Genomic DNA, 21,997 nt, shown 5'->3' with positions numbered 1-21,997 from the left:
AGGAAGTTTTGAACCAAATAATTGGAATACTTTCAGGTAGGAGACTAGTCACATAAAAAAATAATAAATAAATAAATAAAAAATAAATAAAAAAATAAATAAATAAATAAAAATACAGACAAGATATAAAAAATTAAAATAACTGGCGGCGAATCATTTGTTCTTATAAATACTATCTTGTAATAATTTTTGTTTAACTAGCAAAACAAAGGAAACTATTCAAAAGAAAACTTAAACCAGTCATGGTTAAAAACAAATATATAGAATAACAGAAGAAAAGTATAAGAAACATATTTTAAGTATTGTACAATTAATAAAATGAGCAAAATTATAATGTACTAGTATTATGTAACCAATTTCATGGGTAACTACAATATATAAAAATATTTTTTTCTCCCCTAATTGTATTAAAAATACATAAATAAAAATTACATTGTACTAGTATTATGTAACCAATTTCATGGGTAACTACAATATATAAAAATATTTTTTTCTCCCCTAATTGCATTAAAAATACATTGAATTCTCCCACCAAAAGCTTTAAAAATATTTACCAATAGCATTGCATTTTTGACAATTATGTACAATTTGTATTACACAAAAAGAAAATAATAAATAAATAAAAATTACATTTTGAATGTGTTTCACTAAAATAGCGAAACACAAGAAATCATTCTAAGTTTTTAAGCCTGACAGTGTTGTTCGATGCTTCAACCAACAAAAACAAAATATAATTTGTTTTTTCATCACCACTCGTAAAATAACAAATTTTATATAAGCCTTAGAAGAAATTCCTTAGAATTTTAATGAAAATGCTTAAAATTCCAAAAGCTAATATTTCTTTAATGCAATCATACAACAAAGAATAAGAACAAAGCACGGACAATTAGAATAATAACTAGTAGCGCATTCATTATTTTCTGGAAAAAAAAACAAGAAAAGAAAAACAATTTTGTTATGTAATCAACACAGCATACAACACAAACCAGCTGAAACATGGATCGTGATGCATGACGTCAGAGCTGAAAATCACTTTCAGTACCGAGGCCCCCTATTCAACTGTAACTCCTCCTTCTTTCGAGGCGGCCCTGAGCTAACCCGCATTTTCGTTACATGGAGAGAAAGACCACGAGAACCTCCCACTGTTAGCCTAAAGGTAAGGGGACTGTAACCCATGATCCATCTACCACTGAGGATATTTCACGTCAGCACTGTGGTCGGTGAAAGCCAGATGCGGATTTCGTATCGACAGGGATTCGAACCCGGTTCGCCTCATTGTAAGGTGAACGCTCTTTCCCCTGAGCCATCGCTGCTCGGTCAAGTTAGTTAAAATATATAAAAATATTGAATTTCACGATTTAATTAGGTATTCTATAGAATAACTATTATTTGATCGTCAAAGTATGATATACGGCACTCGAAAATTCTTTGAACCGGTTCTAGCAGCTTTCAGTCAGTTTTAAACTGCTTATAGCTGCTTTGCAATGATGTGTGTGTACGCTTCATTTTGTTGCTTTTAGACGCAGTTATTAATATGAACAATAATAAACCATATCATCTTCTTTTCTGTATTATTTATCAATTATTAATCATCCGTAATAGGGATAAAATGTATTTTTTCGAGAGATTTTAGCTATTTATGATAAATTAATTTATAAAATAGCTATTTTGAAATCGTTTACTTTTCAACTTTAACGGTCTTTAATTAGTTATTTCGTAGAATAACTAGGTAAAGCATGAAATTTTTCACCTATTATATACTTTAACTAACTTATCTAATTATTTCACGAAATATCTAGTTATTCTATGAAATAACTGAATCATACGCTTTAACGGTTACACATATAATAAAAATTAATGAAGTTTATGAACTTATAATAAAGATTACTTCATGTACTTAAATAAAAGTAATCATTATATACTTTGTGTAGGGGTCTGTCCAGACATTTTGTGAGAGGTCTGTTCTTGTAAAATTGTGAAAAAATTACTCGTAATTTGTGAATATAAAATAAACGTTAAGTCACATTCTTTCAACCAGGGTCCGCTTTTGTGAATGTGTGCAAATAGGATTAGTTATTGCAAAAAAAAAATTTCTAAGGAGTTTTTAAATTGTAAAGACTTACAAGATAATGCTCAACACTGTAAAATTATAATTAAAACAATTAAATTGTCAAAAATAAACAGCAATTGCAGCTACTAAATTAGGGATGCACCATATAAATATTTGGTATTTAGCCTATACTGCTGAACGCAGAATATTCATTTCGGATGAATAAAAGAAGAAGCGTCTGCCGAAGACAAAACTTAGTTCGTTTACATCAGTCTTTCTCCCCCCCCCCCTTCCAGGGAAGGGTTTATTCGATTTACAAAACAATAATGAAGATAAAAAAAATTTGTGAAGAGTCCGATTAAAAGATAAATTATTTTGTGAAGGGTCCGTTTTTAAGTTAAAATATTTTGTGAAGGGTCCGTTTTTATAAAAAGATATTTTGTGAAGGGTCCGTTAACGGACCCAAATTTCTTCTAAACAGACCCCTGCTTTCTGACATAAAACTTTATAATATTCACTTATAGCTCAGTTGACTTCGGAATCGATTCGGATTTCGTTACTTGAAAGACTCCGTTGTATTAGTAATTTCTGAGACTATGGTCCACTAAAACAATTGAAAAATTATTAGTGTTCCGTGGCTAAAAAGCTTAGGAATCACTGGTCAACAAAAGTGCAATACCGCTTCCGCTCCTTTATATGATCACGCACGAAGCAGAAAAAGTCATTCATGAAAACGATATACTGGGTCACTGGAACAAAGTGAGCGTATTTTATTAATCCTAAAAATAAGTACTTTTAGATTTGACCCATGGGAAGACTTACGAAAGCATATTTTCTTTTTCGCTTCCATTAGGGATTTTTCTTCCTTTGTATTCCATAATAAAAAGACTATGATGTGATTGAAAAGGGGCATGGTTTTGTTTGGAGCAAATTTTACTCTATTAGGGATGGCATTTAATTTTTTTTTCTTCAGATATTTTTATTTCTTTTTTAATTTAATTGAACATTTCAATTTCTTCTTGAGCATAAATAAGTAATTTTTGAAAGCCGGCATAGCATGGTTGGTGGAACGTTAGGCTCGCGTTCGTGGAATCGTGGGTTCGAATCCCGTCGGCCGAAGAATCCCCGTGTATTAAATGGTGACTGGTGCACGTTAAATCTGTCAGAGTCATTAAGTCCTCCAAGTTCCGATAACAAATTAATACCTCTGGGGGTACTGAATTGGAGATAGTTCGTTTTCAGGTTCAGGCCAAAATTACGATTTGTGAATAATTGAATGGAGTATGAATGGGTCCTCCCTGTAAAACGGGCTGTGACGTGTGTGCGTAACTGAAGGCGTATTCTTGGCCATAGATGGCGCCACAGAAAAACGAGAAACGCACCCTCTGCCTTAAAATCGCTTTGATTCAGATAGCAGGCTTGCTGATATTGGCAAGTAGCTTTAGTAACAACAAGAACAAAAACGTTTCGTACTTTTGCAGCGAAAAAATAAATAAATAGATACAAATAAATGAAGCAACTTTGACAAAAAGGTGCTCCTAAGTTAGGTTGCATCAGAATAGGCAAAGTTTTGAAAATTGTTTATTTCGGAATGATTGATTTCGACCACTAAAAAGATAAATTAGAACAATTCTCAAAAAGAGCCTGTTTTGGTGCAGGTCGCCAAAACTACGATTTAACATAGTAGTTTGACAAATGTAAAGAAGCAATCACACCAGTACAATAAATTCGTAACGTCACTTAAGCGGTAAAAATATATATATATTTTGGTTATCATTTTCTTCTTTTCCGAGAGGCTTAAAAGAATCAAAATTCTGAAAATGGTTCTAAGAACAAGTTCAACTGCAAAAATTAATAATTTCAAAGGAATACAAAACAAATGCTGGACCTACAGCCTTTTTTTAATATAACACATTTTTTTTAAATATTTTTTCACTGGTGTACATATGAACCATCAACACTGGCAATTTTTAAAATTTGCTATTAACGATTATTTTATAAATAACTAATTAGTTAAATAAATAATCCTAAGAAACAGAAGTGGAAAAGATATTACTTGATTAATAACTTCATTAACTTCAAAAATACATAAATTTGAAACAACAGCCAACGTGTTTCAAGCGCTTAAAAACTGGCACACATTTTCAAGACTTCTCAGAAGTGAACATGTCTGGCAAGTCTTGTAAATGAACACCTACTTTTGAGAGCTTAAAACATGTCGACTGTTATTCCCAATTTGCATAGTTAAGCGAATCAAGTTCATAACCAGTTAAGAACTAACTAGTTATTACAATTTATTTATCAACAAGTTTGTTGTAGGATAAGAAATAAGCGCTTTAATGTCTATCAAGTTTAGCAAAAGCGAACTAACTGTAGAAGAGAATGTTAGGCAGTAGTTAGTTTCAAGTCTAATGTTAGCAGGTAAAGGAACATAAATTTTGAAATTAAAGAGAAATTTCACTTTTAAGTAGCTTTTCAGTTGATAACTTTAATTGATTCTAAATAATATTTTTATCAATTAAAAGATCACTATTTCATGTCAAGTAAAAAAACTTTTTGTTACTTATCGTAAGCAATCATAAGATACGATCTTTCCATAAAATAAAATTTCAACAACGAGCACAGTAAACAGCATAACAAAGAAAATTCTAGTCCAAAACATAATTTTTTTTCTTTCTTTTATAATAATTCGAGAGGAAATATTTTTACAAGTTTGTTGTATTCGTAAGAAAATAAATATCGTTCACATCAAAGGCATCGTTATTTTTTCAAATATTTGACAGCATTCAAGTGTTCCCTTTTATTTGGCTTCAGACAGAAAGAAAGAGACTTTTTTTTACAGTTTTATTGGAAAATTGCAAACCGGTACATAAATAGAAAAAAGAAGAATTGTCTATCAAGAAAATAAGTATCAATAAGAAGTAAAGAGAAAGAAAAAAAAACTATAGAGTAAAAAGTGGAAATGTTGTGTTCAAGCTTTTATTAAAAATTCAGTCTGCTGTTATTTTAGTGCTGTCATTTAAAACTAATTTTAGTGTATAGGTTTGTTAGGAGGTGTAGCGAGATTTTTAATAATTTTTTTTTATTTTATTTCAAATTTGAATATTTATTTATCTAAGTAGCATAGCCTTATTCCAATCTTCGATTACCTATTATATACAGTGAGCAAAATAATAATGATGAAATTTAAAGTATCTATAAAACCAAGATTCAAAATTACATAAAATGAGTTTCATAAAATAATCATAAGGAATTAGATTTTTTCCCCCCAACGAATTCATATTCTAGGTTTAAAAAATATAGAAGGTGGCTCTAATTCAGAATCCGTCGCAAATAAAAAATAAATAAATCTTGTTTATATATTAAAAGCAAGTTTTTAAAAACATCACATTTTTACATGACCAACTAGATAAGTTAGTCAACCACACTCGAAAAACATTTTTATATGCCTGAACATCTTATTCAATTGTATATCAATAAAAAAAAAAAAAAAAAAACAATGAGGGAGGAAGACAAAACGAAATATCTTGAGTAACTTTTGATCTAATTACCGGATCTTCACATACTAAAAATTCTAACTCAAAGCAGTTTAAAGCAACCATCGCCACGGACCAGTCAAAGTTTGAAAATTTAAAAGCGGCACGCTGAAGGGAGACGTTGATGGTCTAAAATTTAGATTTTGATTTAATAATTTTAATTTAATTGCATTTAAGCACGTCTTGAAAAATAAAAAAATAAATAAATACAAAAAAAAAATTAAAAAACAGTTGCATCGAAAAAAATTTATGTAGTGATTTTACATTATAACGGTTCCATTAGTATTCACTAAGACAGGGGTCGTCAAACATTTTTGATCATCGACCCTTATATAATTTTTGGAAAACTTCATCGACCCCCATAAAAGTAATTTTCGGTTAATTAAAATAAAACTATATTAGATACGTGTTTGTACATTTATTTTATGATTTTAAACATTTATTAAAATAATAGTACATAGTGTAACCATAGTTTTATGCAAAATATATTAATGTTGAAATTTTAATACCTTAATATTTATTAAATAAAAAGTAATTTTGAATAAGTAGAAATAATAAGTAAAGTAACTAAAGATTTATTGCTCATTAATCAATGAGATGGGTGCGCAGGATGTTTTTTTGCAAGGTTCGCTATATTGATTTCAAAATTGGTCAATTTTAATTTTCGTCAAAATTGGTCAATTTTAATTTTTGTTGAAATTTGTCAATTTTGTAATTTTCTTAAAAAAGTACAAAGAGTGCCATAGTTTTGTGGCGGGATGTACATTAATTATATATTGCTGCCATATTATTAATGCTTGCCTTCTTTTTTTACATGCATTAATAATTAAAATTGATATCTGAACTAAATGAATGGTTTTATCGAAACAATAACTAATTATCCAAAACTATAAAAGTTTTAATAATGACACTGCAAATATTCAACACTGTTTACAGTTTGCAAAGATAGCTGAAACTGCGTATGATATTTGCGTTTGTAACGTCAATGCTCGTCACAAGTGACATTTGGACAAGCGCACATATGCATATGACTTATAAACCAGAAGTGCAGAGTACGTGCCACTGCGCGCTGGTACGTAAATACTTGTTTCACCAAAATAAATATACGTTTATTAATTTATGTTTTATGAAGAAACTGATATTAAGTCAATTATAAAGAAATTCACAAATTTTACATACTTATTTAGGTATGTGTGATTTGTGTATAAGGAACTGTTTTTTCTTCAACCCCCAGTCGACCCTTCAGATTCGGATCGACCCCCATTCGACCCCCTGGCTCAGATCGACCCCCGCTTTTATTAAATAGACCCCTGGGGGTCTATATAGACCACTTTGGCGACCTCTGCACTAAGACGATCTTAAATCCCTGTTGCTGAGATGGCAACAGGGATTTAATTGCTGTAGTATCGAATCTCAGGGTTAACTTTCCGACAATGGAAAGTCGCCCTAACCGAATAGCACAGTAAATAAAATTAATGGAACGGGACCATTTTATCTATGGACCGGTACCGAGCCCGGAGGTTGGGAACCATTGGTTTAAATGGTGACTTCAAATATTGGTGCAGAGGATTGTTGGTCAAATATTGGTGCAACCGGAGGTTGGGAACCATTGGTTTAAAAGGTGACTTCAAATGTTGGTGCAAAGGATAATTCAAGTTACGAAATCAGACACAAAAGAACTACTTTATCTGAATAAACATATGTTTTTTTTCGAAGGATATGGGTCCTTGACCTTCAGAATATGGAGGTAAGCCGCAATCTCGAAAATATAGTCCAAATAGTTTGGTCCGGAGAGCTGTCGATAGTTTGATCCTCTTAATCTTAATTTTCTTATTAATTTATTTTTGTGTATTTTGATATGTCTCAAGAACTTTTTAAGCGAATCGAAGCATTTTTGGACACAACTGTAAAATTCGTTAAATACATGCCCGATTGAAACTTTCATGTGCGCCGGGCAGGTCAGGTAATTTAATTTTCGAATCCTGATAGTAAACGCTTAAGTTTTGCAGTCTAATAAACTAATTCAATGAGGGCTTAACAAGCCATGAATATTGCATATCAGAAAGTGAAAATCCGATCATTAATCAAACTATATTTTTAGGGTGATTCGTCCCCAATTTATGAACACTCTACGTTCAGATAAAATGAAACAATTAAAATTTAAAAAAAATTGCTTTCAGATCTTTTTTCAACCGCAACTTTAAGGTACCCTGGAAAGTACTGACCTCCGCAATCATGAAAGAAAGGTAATTCCGTTTTATCACGGGAATCGTTAATGATGTATCTAAGCGACTGAAGATACTAATTTTCTAAAATTAGAGAAAAACGTTAATCATACTATAAAAAGGTATAAAAAATACCACTGCTAATATAAAAAATAAATTTATTTCATTCTAAATATTTAACGGAGATTGCATTAATATTGGGTACATTTATTGATTGTTCTATGTAATTGGAAATAAAAGAAATACATATTACAAATTATTTTTTGCGTGTGCAATATTTGTGTGAATATTTGAGCCTCAACTATTTAATAGGTTTAATGGTAAATTGCAAACTCTTATGATAGCTAATAAACTTCGAATAACATATAGTGATATTATCGATACTTTTATTTATCTTATGTTGCTCCAAAAGCACTGATATCTCGCTATCTAAAATTGGCAACATTATCGTAATCTATAATAATTCAATTTTTAGGTTGTCTTAAGTAATAATTTAAGTAGTACATATTAGATTATTAGTAATACGTTAAGTATTTATTTATAATAATTTTGTATTTTTTAAAGAAATAAAAACTTTAAGTTGCGAAGTAATTATTTAGATTTAATTTTGATCCTTTTTCAAATGACAGTAGAACTTATAAACATAAACGGCGCTGTCGCGCCCAGTCATGCACCATAATTTGTGACCATATATATGTTTCCGTTTTGTGCATAATTTCGTAGAATTGAATAATATCGATGCACTGATTATTAAATTTTTTTTCTTCACCCCATTCGAAGAAAGATAAGTTATTCAGCTAGTTAAATAATAAATACACTAAGTCACCAATTTTATTTAATTCTGTAAGTATGAGTGCATAATAATTTTATGCAAAATAACTATTACTCTTCTTTTAAATCATTTTGCCTGAAATCTTTTCATTATAGATTTTTTTTTAAATTTCAACAGAAAAAGTCAAAAATTTACACATCTAACAAATTTTTTGTGAATGAAGTGTGAACTGTTTATATAAACTATATGAACTGTCAAAATATAATTTAAAAAATTGTATTTTAATAATTAATTACAGAGCCAGGAATCAATATTTTACACGGCCAAACGCAGCTTGCCTTTTTTAATGATTTATTTGAGTTCGACACCTGTTTGTTTAAGTGAATACAAGTATTATAATTTTTTTCATGAAATTACACATAAATTTCAATTTTCATATTTTTTTGGACATTTCGAATTCGTTTCTAAAATTTTATAATTGTTTTTAACATTATAATAATAAGCGCTATATTTATTAGGCAATAAGCAACTCTTTCAAAAGCAATCTAGACAAAATCAAAAAATGTAAGTTGGGCGTTAATGGGTTAAAATGTCTACCTTAAGACAACAATAACAAACAAATAAAATAATTCAAAACTATCTATTTCCTCTTTACGCATCCTGGGGTCATTTGTTTCCCGATTACTCAATCAATTTGAACCTATTCTTCTTTTGTTTGAGTAAAAGCATGTTGGTACACATTGCCAAATGACGTCATAACTCGAGCATTTTGACGTCATGGATAACAAAGCGGGAAGATGAAAAACGTGACTAAACTTTTAAGTTTTAAATGTGGTTGGGGAGGAATTTAATCCTATAACAGATCTCAAACTATCCACTCTGTCCTAAAAGTAATTTGTAAAACTTAAAACTAGGTGAAACAAGGGGAAAACTCTGAAGAGGAGACTCTAATAAGTGAAATTGACGCATGTCTCCAAGGGCTTTAAGTTGTTCCAAATTTTTTTAACAATGTTTTTTCGAAATGAAGGGAACCGGAGAAATAATTTTTTTTTATTCCATACTTTTGTTCAGGCTCAAAAAATAACAATATCGTTGAGAATCACTATTAGAAAATCGCCATCACGAGCAACGTAAGACAGGATTAGATAAAATATTAAGACTGAAAATTGAAATTTATATTGACTCCAATTTAAAAATTACAGATATAAAATAAAAATAAATCTCTATATAACATAAAATCATAGAAGTCTGACCTCGTTTTCCATTGTTGTCGGCGCAATTTTATTGGCTGGAAAAATCACGTGGTAGGATCAAGTTTCCCCCCATTCATTTCCATATTGTTTAGGTTGTCATTAGCATAAAATTAACAAAAGTCGTAAAGGTATTGTTTTTCTTTAAATGATTTTGTATCCCTAATTTGAAGTTATTTTTCAGTACTGTTATTATTAGTGAAATTTTTAAATTATGGTTGTGAACTCATCAAATTTGTTTGAACAATCTAATGCATTAAGAATATAAATGTTATTTTAAAAAAATGATAATTAAAAAATCACTTCTGTTCACCAAGAGATCTAAATGTTTATAATACTAATAGATAATAATATTTGGAGGTGGGAAGTAGAGGCGCAAGAGCGTAAGTAAACAGAAATCCTTTTAGTACATAGATGTTAAGTGAATATTTTTAATTTTAGTAGAAAAACTGTTTTCTGGCAAGAAAAAGCAATTATTATTGCGAAGCAATCAACGGGGTTGGTGAGCGGTAGCGAACAGGGGGCTTTGCCCCCTAGTAGTAAAATAAAATAAAAAATTACAGTCAGTGTATTTTGATTCTCTTTTACAGGAAAAAGTATTAGATCTTCTTTTAAGCCAATACGAAAAGTTACGCATTCAGCAAAGTAGAATTTATATATATATATATATATATATATATATATATATATATATATATATATATATATATATATATATATATATATATATATATATATATATATATATATATATATATATATATATATATATATATATATATACTGCCCTACAATAATAGAAGAGACACTTTCAGGGTTCAGGGGTTTTCCACAAATTTAATTTTGTTCTTGCTGTCTGGTTATAAGGTAGTGCGATCCTTACGAGTATGGGTGGTCGTGGGTTTGTTGGAATACATCTTATACTTCAAAAAACCCTTAAAAATAAGTTTAACGGCACTAAATCGCAGGATCTGAGCGGCCAATTATGATTATCAAATCAGGGGTTTCAAGGAAATGACATAAAAACGCTCAAAACATTTCCCAACGATGAAAAAGTTTTTTATTTTAATGTGAGTAATTTTTAAAATTGTTTTTTTTTGTTTCGTAAACATTCTTTATTTTACGTTTTTTTAGTTTATAAATAATGATTTTTATTAAAACCTTTTTTTGATAAAAATTGCGGTCAAAAAATCATCTTTGCAAAATTAATAATTATAGGCTTATGCATACTTTTTGCATATTTTAATGTTTGAAGTAATATGATTCATAAAACTATGGAATGTTAAGTTTAAATAGGCCTTTCATGATACACCATTAAATTTAGTAAAACGATTTCGCAGGCATTAGGTTTAAATGCTAATAAGACAGGTAATAACGCTAATGATTTATTTACAAATATTTTTCTGATGTGTTTTGGACGTTCCTTTTCTTAAAAAAAAGATACCATTTTGTTTTCGTTTGCATAAGAAAGAATATCAAAAAATTTTCTTTTTTAAATTTAATAAGCCACAATAAAGAAGGAACGCTACAATGCTATACGCTACATTAAAGACGTCTCCAGAGCAACTGAAAGGCGACTATTCATATGGAAATCGCTGGAATTCGTCTCATACAACAACGCCCCCTATAGTTCGTTGCGATCGCCAATAGCATAATAAAATTTTTTTTTATCAAAACAAAAAACTTTATTTACTAATAAAAAAAAAGATTCATACGTTTTTAGAAATTTAACTTAATTAAATAGTTAACTTTCTAAGTCTACTTCATAAAATTTCCCCGTTGGTTAATTAGTTCATAATTGGGTATAATATAAAAAAAACACAACTACTTCCACTTAGTAGGAATAACATTTACCATGACGCAATGCTAAATTCTATGCCACTATCCACATTAATGCCACTATCCACATAAATCAATTATTAATCAAAAATCGAATATCAATTACTTTTCTTTATAATGCAATAAAATCTGGCGAGCAGCTATTTAAACGATCAAACACTTCGTTTGTTTATTTGTGGCTTGAAGTTAGGCTCGCAGAAAATGCCGTTCATGGGTTAAATTTAGTAGGAATAACACAACCTGTGACGTAGGCTATAGTATACCCAATTGTGAAAGAGTCATAAAAAACAAGGGCTAACTTAAACAATAACTAAGTGCAGTATAACAAGATAAGGAAAAAAAGCAGACGACAATTTTAGAATTGTAACGTAAAAACGAAGTCGACTGATTCAGACCAAGTGTTTGAGATGTAGTGATTCTGTTATGGGAAAGATAAAACTGAGTTTTTGTTGAGGAATATGGATTAGCCGTTACAGGAAAATAAAGTAAGATAGTTTGAATTAATATAATCGTCTAAAGAATTTCTTGTGATTTAATTAGTTCTGATGTCATCGCATGAAAAATCGTCTGAACTGATGGAATTGTTAGTGTCGTTTCAGTTTATATTGATGAATATATTCCTGATACATACTGATTTTTATATAAATAACTTTTCTTACACCTTCTGGAATTTCAATTAAACACTCGACTGAATAGTAAAATCTGCAAGGAAAATATAAATCATTAAGATACGCAGATAGCATTTCAAAATTAAACCCAATTGTGGTATTGTAGATCTAACTGACTTCTTAATTCATATTTTTGCTATTTAAAAATGCTTTTATTTTCGTAATTCCAATCATATGATTCTTCAAATAAAATTTAAATACGTTCTCTAACTATTATGTTCATACATAAATGAAATTGGATGTAAAATATCGACTGCTTAACATGCTTTAAAATGTTGATTTTATAAATGTAGACAAAAATTCAGTATTTCTTTTCTTTTTTTCTAGCATATAGAACACTACAACAAAAGAGAGCACATAGCAGAGATAGGCCATGACAATGTTAAAGAGATGTGACTGAATTGCCTTAAAGGAAAAAAATAAGTATTCTGATGTTCCAGAAAACTTTCCTGATATTCAGACTTTTGTTCTCACAAATAATGACGAAACACAATATCATGAAACTATTGATATCATTGAGAATCTGAATAAAAAATTAAAAGGCTAGGAACAGTTTTATTTCCAGATTGTACAAGATATAAAAAGTAGGTAAGTTAAAGTCAATTCTGTCCTCTTATTTATAAAATACAACTAAATTGATTGATAACGTTTGCAATTTTTTTTTTTCAAATGTTCATAGCAATTGATATCCTTTCCGAATAAGGGTTACCTTTTAACTTCGATTACAGTGCCGTAAAAGACGATGCTTTAGAATTTTAAATTTTTTTAAAAATTCATTACTTTAATTGTATATGTTGATTGATCACAGTTCTGCTTATTATTTGTTATAAAAGTAAACATTGACCGTTTAATAATTGCAAAATTGAAATTGAATTTCTTTACTTCAGAATTTCGATTTCAAATTGTCATTTTATATTCATTACTTTAATAACATACTTTGAATGAGCACATATTACGCAAAATTAATTTTATAAATAAATATAACTTATTAAAAGATAAATACAACTTACTTACCTTTTAATAATAGTAAATATCTCTATCATAAAATTATGCATGATAATGAGTTATGATAAAATAATAAAAAAAACAGCACTCTTAATTTTAAGCCTTTAACTCTGATTAATATCAAAGCAGAACATTAGAAAAATGATAGATAAATAATGCTGCAAATACTGTTGAATAAAAGACAAATAATTTACAAGTGTCGAATAAGAATCAATAATTTTTATGCTAAACATATCTTTATCTTATTTGTTTTATAGTGATCATATCAAGAGATTTTTTTATTCAATGAGAGAATGCACAAAATGACTAGACAACAATTATCTTTCAAGAGATGTAAAGAAATAACTAAATTTGTTAAAAAAAATTTAAATAAATAGGTGCTTCTTTTAAATATAATTAGTCCCTAATTTAAATATTATTCAATGACGAATAATGAAAAGAAGACATTACAAAATAGTCCTACGTATGCTATTTAGTAAAGCTTAAAACGCGTGAAGAAAACCTACAAAACGTGTAAATCCATTTCTCCACAGTCATTTGAACAAGAAAATTGATCAGTCTAACTGATGATTCCTTCAAAAATATTCATAACAGAGGGCATAAAGAAAGAAAGCCTGCTAACCAGATATTTTCTCCTAAAAATAGGTCTCGTTAATCTGGCAGAAAGCCAGCATAACTCAGAATGAGTTAGAATTTTACTTTTCTGAAATCATTTGTTTTCCGATACAAAACCCACCAAAGGCCACTCACGAAATTTGTTTCCGTTGCTTTCAAAGAATATTTTTACTCTCTTAAAATGAATCAGCTATCGATTAAAAATCATTTTGCGCTTGGTATGTTAAAGAAAAGCGAAAAAGAAAACTTTAGTTTTTGTTATCAGATGAATTACCGCATGCTAAACTGTTTTTTAAATCAATAAAGTAAAAGGTGGGAATTTATAGATCAATAGAAATGTTTCTGATGTGAGATTACAAAAACTGGCGCTAATAAGAATTTAAAAAAAATTTTCCTCGTTATTAACAATATGGCGGAAAAGGTATAATTAATTAAGCGCCCAACTAACCTGTTCCCTGTTGGGAATTTTCGACGAGAATGGTTCAAGTTTTATCCTTTAAAAATCATTCACAAATAGGTAGTTAAATTAGTCCTTACAAGATATTTCAAATTAATTCCTAGCATGTTATAATTAATAGGGTAGTGTTAATGATTTTAACTTTTAATGAATTTTAGAAGATCGATCAAGTGTCGGAGGCTAGCCCAGGTATCCTCGAAATTGCATCTTTAATTTGTCAGCATAGTATTTCTTTTTAACATTTCCTCAGAAAAAAAAAAAGTTTTTGGGGAAAAAATTACAGTAACCAAGAAATTTCTTCTAAGGTGATGAAATAATAAATTCGTTGTTTCAAAAAAATTTCATTGTTGTGAAAGAACATATCATGGGTTCACCAATTTAAAAGTCACGTTCGAATTTGAGCTCACACTTTACTTTTATTTTACTTAACTTTTTTTTTTAAATAATTATTGTATCATCGAGCTTGAACTATCGATTTATACATTGGATGTTTGGTCTTAAGTATAGACTACGTTATACAAATTTTTTTCAAACAAAGTTTATAGATTTCTTAAAAACTTAAGACTTCAGATTAAAAGAATATGTTGAATAACATGATTAGAAACTGTATTGCTAAATTAAAATTCAAACATTACATTAAAGTTAGAAAAATGATAAAAAATACAAAACAAGTAGCCTTTTAATAATTTTAAGTTCCAGATTTGAGTAATTATTATTAAGAGATGTATTGTTAATCGCATTTTTCTTGAATTTTACCTGTACGACTGTTGAAGTTTATCTTTAGTCTTCGTGAACTTTGATCCAAAAAATTAAACGTTACTGAAATAGAATTTTTTTTTTTTAAATTCAAATAGCTTTAATATATCAGCTTGTAACTATATTCCTATAACTTCCTATTTCTTTCGTCTTTTTTTAATTTTATTTACTTATTTTTGTTGATAAAAAGCAAACCGTTAGATTACCGTAGGTAGGTTGTGTATCGATCATAAATCACATTTGAAATGTGATAAACGATGGCAATATTCATGACAAAAAAAATCACTTTCTCCGATTAATTCCTCCAATTAAACTTTCGCCTTCTTTTCTTGCCTGTTTTGGACGTTGCATGAGATGAATAATCCGGTGAAGGGATTCATAATTTTTTAGTTCAACTAGGTTTTTAAACATGGCTTGAAGGGAAGAACAAATTTATTTCGAATCAAACAGTTAGAGGGCATCGCCATTTATCATCAAAATATTACCGCCATCTTTAAATAACAATTTAGATTACTCCAAAAAACATCAACAAAAAAAAAAACATTTATTACTAAATGATACTGAATACGTGATTAAAATTTCATCAGTTGATATTTCGTGGCTATTGCTAAAATTCCAACAAAAAAAATAATAATAATAATCAGCAGAATAAATAAAATTCTATATTAAGGCCCCTTCAACGGAATGACATCAAGAACTTTTCTCTTAAGAACAAAATTTAGTAGGAAAACTGATTTTATTATTTTAACGTTTTGCTTATTCCGAGAAACAATGTTTAGTAAGAGAGAAAAATCAGTACCGAGAGAAACATTTGAAGAAAAAAAGAATGAGCATTACAACAGTGTTTAAATTTCTGTCAACTTGGGAATTTATTCTTCTTTTAAGCATTCAACTTCATCTATCGAAAAACAAGATACTTATACTGCATTAATTCCTAAAAAATTAATGTATTGCAAAAGATTAAATATTTTCTAGTAAAGACACAAAACAAAAAGTGGCTCTTTGACTTACGACTCCAATTAAAGTAGAAGTGATTAATAAGAAAAATTTTAAACCAAATTTGCAGTGGATAATATTTAGATAATAATTGCATTTCTTAGTGGAGAAAAATTAAATTTTCGCCATCAAGGGTGAAAACGCTGCTGTAACGCCATTTTAGGTGTAAAATATGAAGTGTTTAGATCATGAGATTTTTCCTACATGTCAGTAAAGTTTAAAGCTTTTAGGGGTTTGAGAGACCGACAAAAAACTACAAACGGTAAATAGTGTTTTAAACGCCATATGTCAAAATACGTAGCAATAAATTTGTAACTATTATTTCGGTTACGATATGTAATAACTGAAAAAATTTCGTTCGCCTAAATTAAATATTTATGGAGATATGGACATTCTTATAAAAAACTAATTTTTTTTGTCGTACGTTTTTATGATATAACTTTAAAAATATTCAATAAGATTTAACAAAATTTTTAGAGCAATTTAAAATTAATTACAAACTTTTTCTTCAAAATTTGAAGAAAAAAAAATCTATTGAAAACTGTGCAATATATAAGAAATGAAAGTAGTTCTTTTACACTGCGCATGTGCGGAAAAATTTTAACATTTTCTTTTCATAATTTTGTAGTGAATCATATCGGGCAACTAATGAAAAAAATTCGATTTGAATATTCTAAAAATTTAAAAAGTTGAAAGCAATTTTCCTTTTTTTTTTTGTACTTTTTAAAAGAAAGATCAAATGATAAGGGTTTTTCTACAAATATTATTTTGTATCAAAAGACAAAATTAAATAACAAATTATAAAACCTTGCAATAAACGTTCATAACTCCACAAAATTCTGAGCAATTATTGCAAACAATAACCAAAATAATTGTTACAAGTTAAAAATTTATTGCTACATTTTTTGACACAGGTTTTGAAAAACACTATTTTCTATTTGTAATTTATTGTCGGTCCCACAAACCTTGATAAGTTTTGATATGAATGAGAAATTGCATGATCTACACACTTCTAAATTTACAAACTGATTCTCTAAGCATTTTTTGAGAAAGATCAAAAAATGTGTTAATTTAGAAGTTTTTCTATCATTTTGTTTAACTTTTAACTCCTGTATATAAACATAGATTATAAAGTGTTCCCCAGTCTGAAGATGATTCAATATCTCATTAAAATTAGTACTTGGGTCCAATATCTGTTTAATAAAATAATTAAAAAAGAATTTCAAGAACTTTAAAAAAATATTTAAAAAAATGTATTTGCTAATATTGTATAAGACAAGTTTGCAGGGTAGCCTACAAATCATACATTTAAAAAAATCCTGTAAATAAGAAAATTAGTGAATGTTCTCTAGCACAAAATAACTCGGAAATGCTGAAAATTACAAATTCGGGAGAATGCATAAGAAGCTTTATATATTTTTATACAATTAATGGATAGTCTTTCAGGTACAACTTTTCCAATTTTAAAATTGTAAATAAACCTAGTCCTAATATAATCAAGTGAAATAATGGAAGCAGAAAACTGAAAAGGTTTTGCCATCATTAATTTTCTTAAATTAATTTTCTTTAATTTTCTTCTCTTCCTTGGATAATGAAACATAAATGTCAAATATTAAATTTAGTATTAAGTATTCATAAAGATAAAATTAAAACTAAAAAAATTAAGAAATAATTTAAAATTAATTTGTTATTAAGAATTCTTAAAGTCAAAGGTGGGATTTAATAAAAAGAAAAAAGTATTCACATTTAATACGGAACAAATCTCTATTATTAATTTAAAAAAATAAAGAAAGAGAAGTACATAATGGAACAAATTTTATTTATAAATAATAAAAAAAAAGGAGGAAAGGTCAATTTCATTTCTAAAATAAATCTACAATATAATCAATATAACCTCAGAATTTGCATATTTTTCTTATTTGGTACTTATTGGAATCAAGTTATATATTTCATAATGACTGGTAACATTAAAAATGCTTTGCAAAGCTGACACTCAATTTTGCAGTTGTATATTCTGTAATTTAAAAAAAATGAATGGAGGAAATGATATGATTGTGATATTAACATATAGAGGATATCTAAGAAATACTTTATGTAATATACTAATTATCTATTCTTATTAAAAGTGAAATATGATTCTGTGCCTATATAGTATTTTTAAATTATGATAATATTAATAAAATTTTCTAGTACATATTTTACACTATATAAACAAATATATATATTTTTTAAAAATTTTATTATAAAACATACTTAGAAATAAATTTTACAGAAAAAACTAAAAATAGCAGCTTTTATTTTTTTCATAAGAAGCATCCATGCATAATCTTATTATTTACTAATAAAAAAGAAAAAGAAATTACTCTAAACTGTGAATTTCAATTACATGCCTCGACTACAAATCATGTTATAACTGACTGGGATTAGGCAACAGCATGAAAATTTTTTCGATACGTAATAATACAATTATGTCTAAATGTTAATTAACAATGTATCTAACATTCACAAAAATTGTTAACTAATTGAATGAGACTTAGTTTAAAGCAAACTTATACTTAGAAAGTGACAAATGCAGTAAAGCCTCAGTCGCATTTCCTCAATTTTTTTACATTAATTATGAAATCATCAAGTAATTATTTCTGTTCTAATAAAGTTTCGACAATTATTTATGTAGCTAAATACTAGAACACATTTCAAACAGGAGTAACTTGTTAGGAAGTAAAGAGAACCACACATAATTGTATAATAAACTTTAAGCGTTGTTCAGCATTAGCGAGTATTGTTTTAGAATTGTTTCAAAAAAATATGTGTAAATATAAAATAAGCAATAAAAATTATTTTAGTTTACTTCTGTAAAAAAAAGAAAAATTAATAATTTATAGAGAATAAAACAATTTAACTTACAAGGAACTATTTTCAATACAGGATTAAAGCAATTAAAGTGCTTTAACTTTTTTTGGTTTCATCATTAATACAATAAGGTACACAGGAATATTTTCAGACCTCTAGAAACCTGTTTAAAGGCAATTATATAAAATAATTCTATGCCCTTTTATTTTTAATAAAATTTTAAGACAATGCATAATATCCCCCTCTGTAGATAATCAATACCAAAATACCACATAAAACCAAAAGTGTGTTTTGTTCATCTAAAGAATCAGTGGAAAATGTAAAATTTTTGCTTGCTGATGAAAAAGAGTAAAAAAAAAAAGGGGGGGGGGAATATTTCAACTGGTAACATACACTTTCAGGAGAGAAATTGTCATAAATGTATCACTTTACAATGTTAATATGTTAACAAATGAAAGCTTTTCGAAAATGAATAATTTATACATATCATAGCTTATATGATTTTTTTAAAATTTATTTTTATTTAAATATTATAAATTGAAAGCATACAAATTAACAGACTTCTAATTAATAGAACTGTGATAAGAATTGTAAAACAGATTAAGTTAAAGTAATAAAGGAAAATAATCAATGATAAAGCTAAGCATATTATTTTCCTCATCTAAAGCTCATTTTAAATATAGCCCAACCACCAAGAAACAACAACAAATAAGCAAAATATTTTTTTTTTCTAAAATAAATATTCCTATCGTTTGCAAGACTAACGCAATCTAAACAAACAACTCGCTAAACAAAAGGGGGAAAACATGATTACCCCACGTTTTGACCACCATAAATTGTTACACAAAAGAGGGATAAATTAATACTTGTTGAATCATCGTACTCTGAAAAATAATGTTTCAGTAAAAATTTTAGTGGATTCAATAATTCGTAAACAACACAGGTGAATAACAAATTTTAAGGCGAACACTTATAATTTGAATAAAATGTCTATTGTTGAAAGTACTATCGGCATTTCTACTTCTGGAGTTACAGTCAAGTTGAAATATTAAGAAGTTAAAAAGCTATTCCTTACCTGTAGAAAATAACACTAAAAATGATATTAATCCAAAGGAGAAATGCATTTTTCTATGAGGCTAAAAATTCATAAGTTAACACAAAATAACAAACATATTTAAATCAACAAATTTTTCGCTTTATTTGTTTACATCGTTAAGACGTCATCTTCATATGGCATAATCCCTTGGCCAACTTACTTGACTGCTTTTCTTCGAACTAGCAGAGGGAAAAGAGGGAATTTGAAGTTTCGGTATTATAAAGAAATGTTAAAAAGATTTCACGCATGCTGCCATCTAGTGTAAAAGAACTTAATCTTAAAATTCTGCTTTACCCTCCTTCCTCATAGTCTCGTATTAGGTTTAAGTCTGAGACCGATGATTTTTCAATTTCATTTTACGCATTTTAATTTAATTTTTTAGTAATATTATAACTGTAACATTTAAAAGTTTGCGTGAATTTTATAGAAAAAAATTCATAAAATAGGATTCGGCTATTCAATTTTTCGTATGAGATAGATAATATCTTTTTTCTTAAGACTTGCAAGAAAATTATTCTTTAACTTTTTAAAAAAAATTTGCGGTGATTTAAATGAATTTTTAAAGCGAATAAATATTTTTTAATAATTTGAGGGTATTTTTTAGAAAATATACGTATGGATGGAAGGATGACGCTATCGATTGAAACGAGAGTGTTTTTCATTCGCATCACGTGTTTAATTTGCCGGAATGGGGAACAATAGTTTTGAGTAACATTTTTACGAATACTACTATTATTTTCTTATAGTAGTATTCGTAGTATTTTCTTATTTGTTTTTTAGTTAAAGGATGAGTGAAAATCCGAAATTTAAAATAATATACTTGTTAAAAATAAATTCAGTAAAGATTGCAAAAATTTAGAGGAAGAAAAAAAAAAACTTTTGCAACTTATTTCTTTCAAATTTTGAAATTAGACCTTTAAAATAAGCGACAGATACGGATGTAAAAATTTTCTATGGTTTTATTCAAAGCTTTTATTCGATAATTAGTAAATTAAATCATAAAATGTAAGAAAATAATTGGGAAAGTCAGTATTTCATGCTATTTTCTTCATCATATTGTAAATAGGCAAAATGTTTTTTTTTCTTTCCTTTTTTTGTTGTTGATTATAGCGTAGTTAATTTCTGAGTAATGATAAGGGCCTGATCTGAAAATACCAGGGTAGAAGGCCAACCGCTGGAGGACCCCTCCATACCTTATGATAAATCAGGCCCGCCTTATAACAATGCGTTATAAATGCACATAAAAAAAATAACAATGGTTAACTTTCAAATAGCTACATTTTGCTCGTTTCTACATTACTTATAAAGTTTTCTACATTACTTATAAAGTTTTGCTATCATACTAAGCAAAATATGTTTCTATAAGTACATTCCATCAAAATAAAAATTAGTTGTGCTCAATATCATTTTGCATAATGCTGTTGCTCCGGGACAACTTCACTTCTGATAGTCAAAAAACACCATGCAATGTTCTCTAGTAGTCATCCCTTTCAGTGTGCCGTAAAAATGTATTTTCACAGTACCTACAGTTGGTATCTTGGTACCAATATTAGTATATTTAGTATTTTTTTAGATCATGAATTAACCAGTAAGAATTACCAGAGTCAGTAGTACCTATTACTAACATTAATTTATCATCATTGGTGTCAATAAATAATTAAGTGATTCTTTATGATTTTCCTATATGAATTAGTACATTTTTACCAAGCTTTTTTTGTATAAAACTTTTTTTTTTAAATTTTTATTTGTTCCAATTACTAAATTATTTAAGCATTACTGGCGACAAAAACAATATGTCAATTTTTTATATACGAATAAGCAACTTTTTTTCCATCAATTTACAAAACTAAAAATATATGTATATATATATATATCAGTATTA

At 28.1% G+C, this 21,997-nt stretch overlaps 1 protein-coding gene across 1 annotated transcript in view; it reads right to left on the bottom strand.

Moving 5' to 3' along the window:
* Positions 1–20,315, bottom strand: part of LOC107441512 (UPAR/Ly6 domain-containing protein bou) — a 35,386-nt gene extending 15,071 nt beyond the window's left edge. The window contains exon 1 of the mRNA XM_016054802.4: positions 20,095–20,315. Within this exon, the coding sequence (XP_015910288.2) occupies positions 20,095–20,143 (49 nt within the window). The 5' untranslated portion in view covers positions 20,144–20,315. The remainder of the gene's footprint in view (positions 1–20,094) is intronic.
* Between the last annotated feature and the right edge of the window lie 1,682 nt (positions 20,316–21,997).

Source organism: Parasteatoda tepidariorum, chromosome 2, assembly GCF_982258835.1.
Source record: "Parasteatoda tepidariorum strain Cologne lab strain chromosome 2, Ptep-v5.0, whole genome shotgun sequence".
Classification (NCBI taxonomy): Eukaryota; Metazoa; Arthropoda; class Arachnida; order Araneae; family Theridiidae; genus Parasteatoda; species Parasteatoda tepidariorum.
The sequence above is the reverse complement of the archived record's forward strand: the minus strand, read 5'-3'. Positions and strand labels throughout refer to the sequence as shown.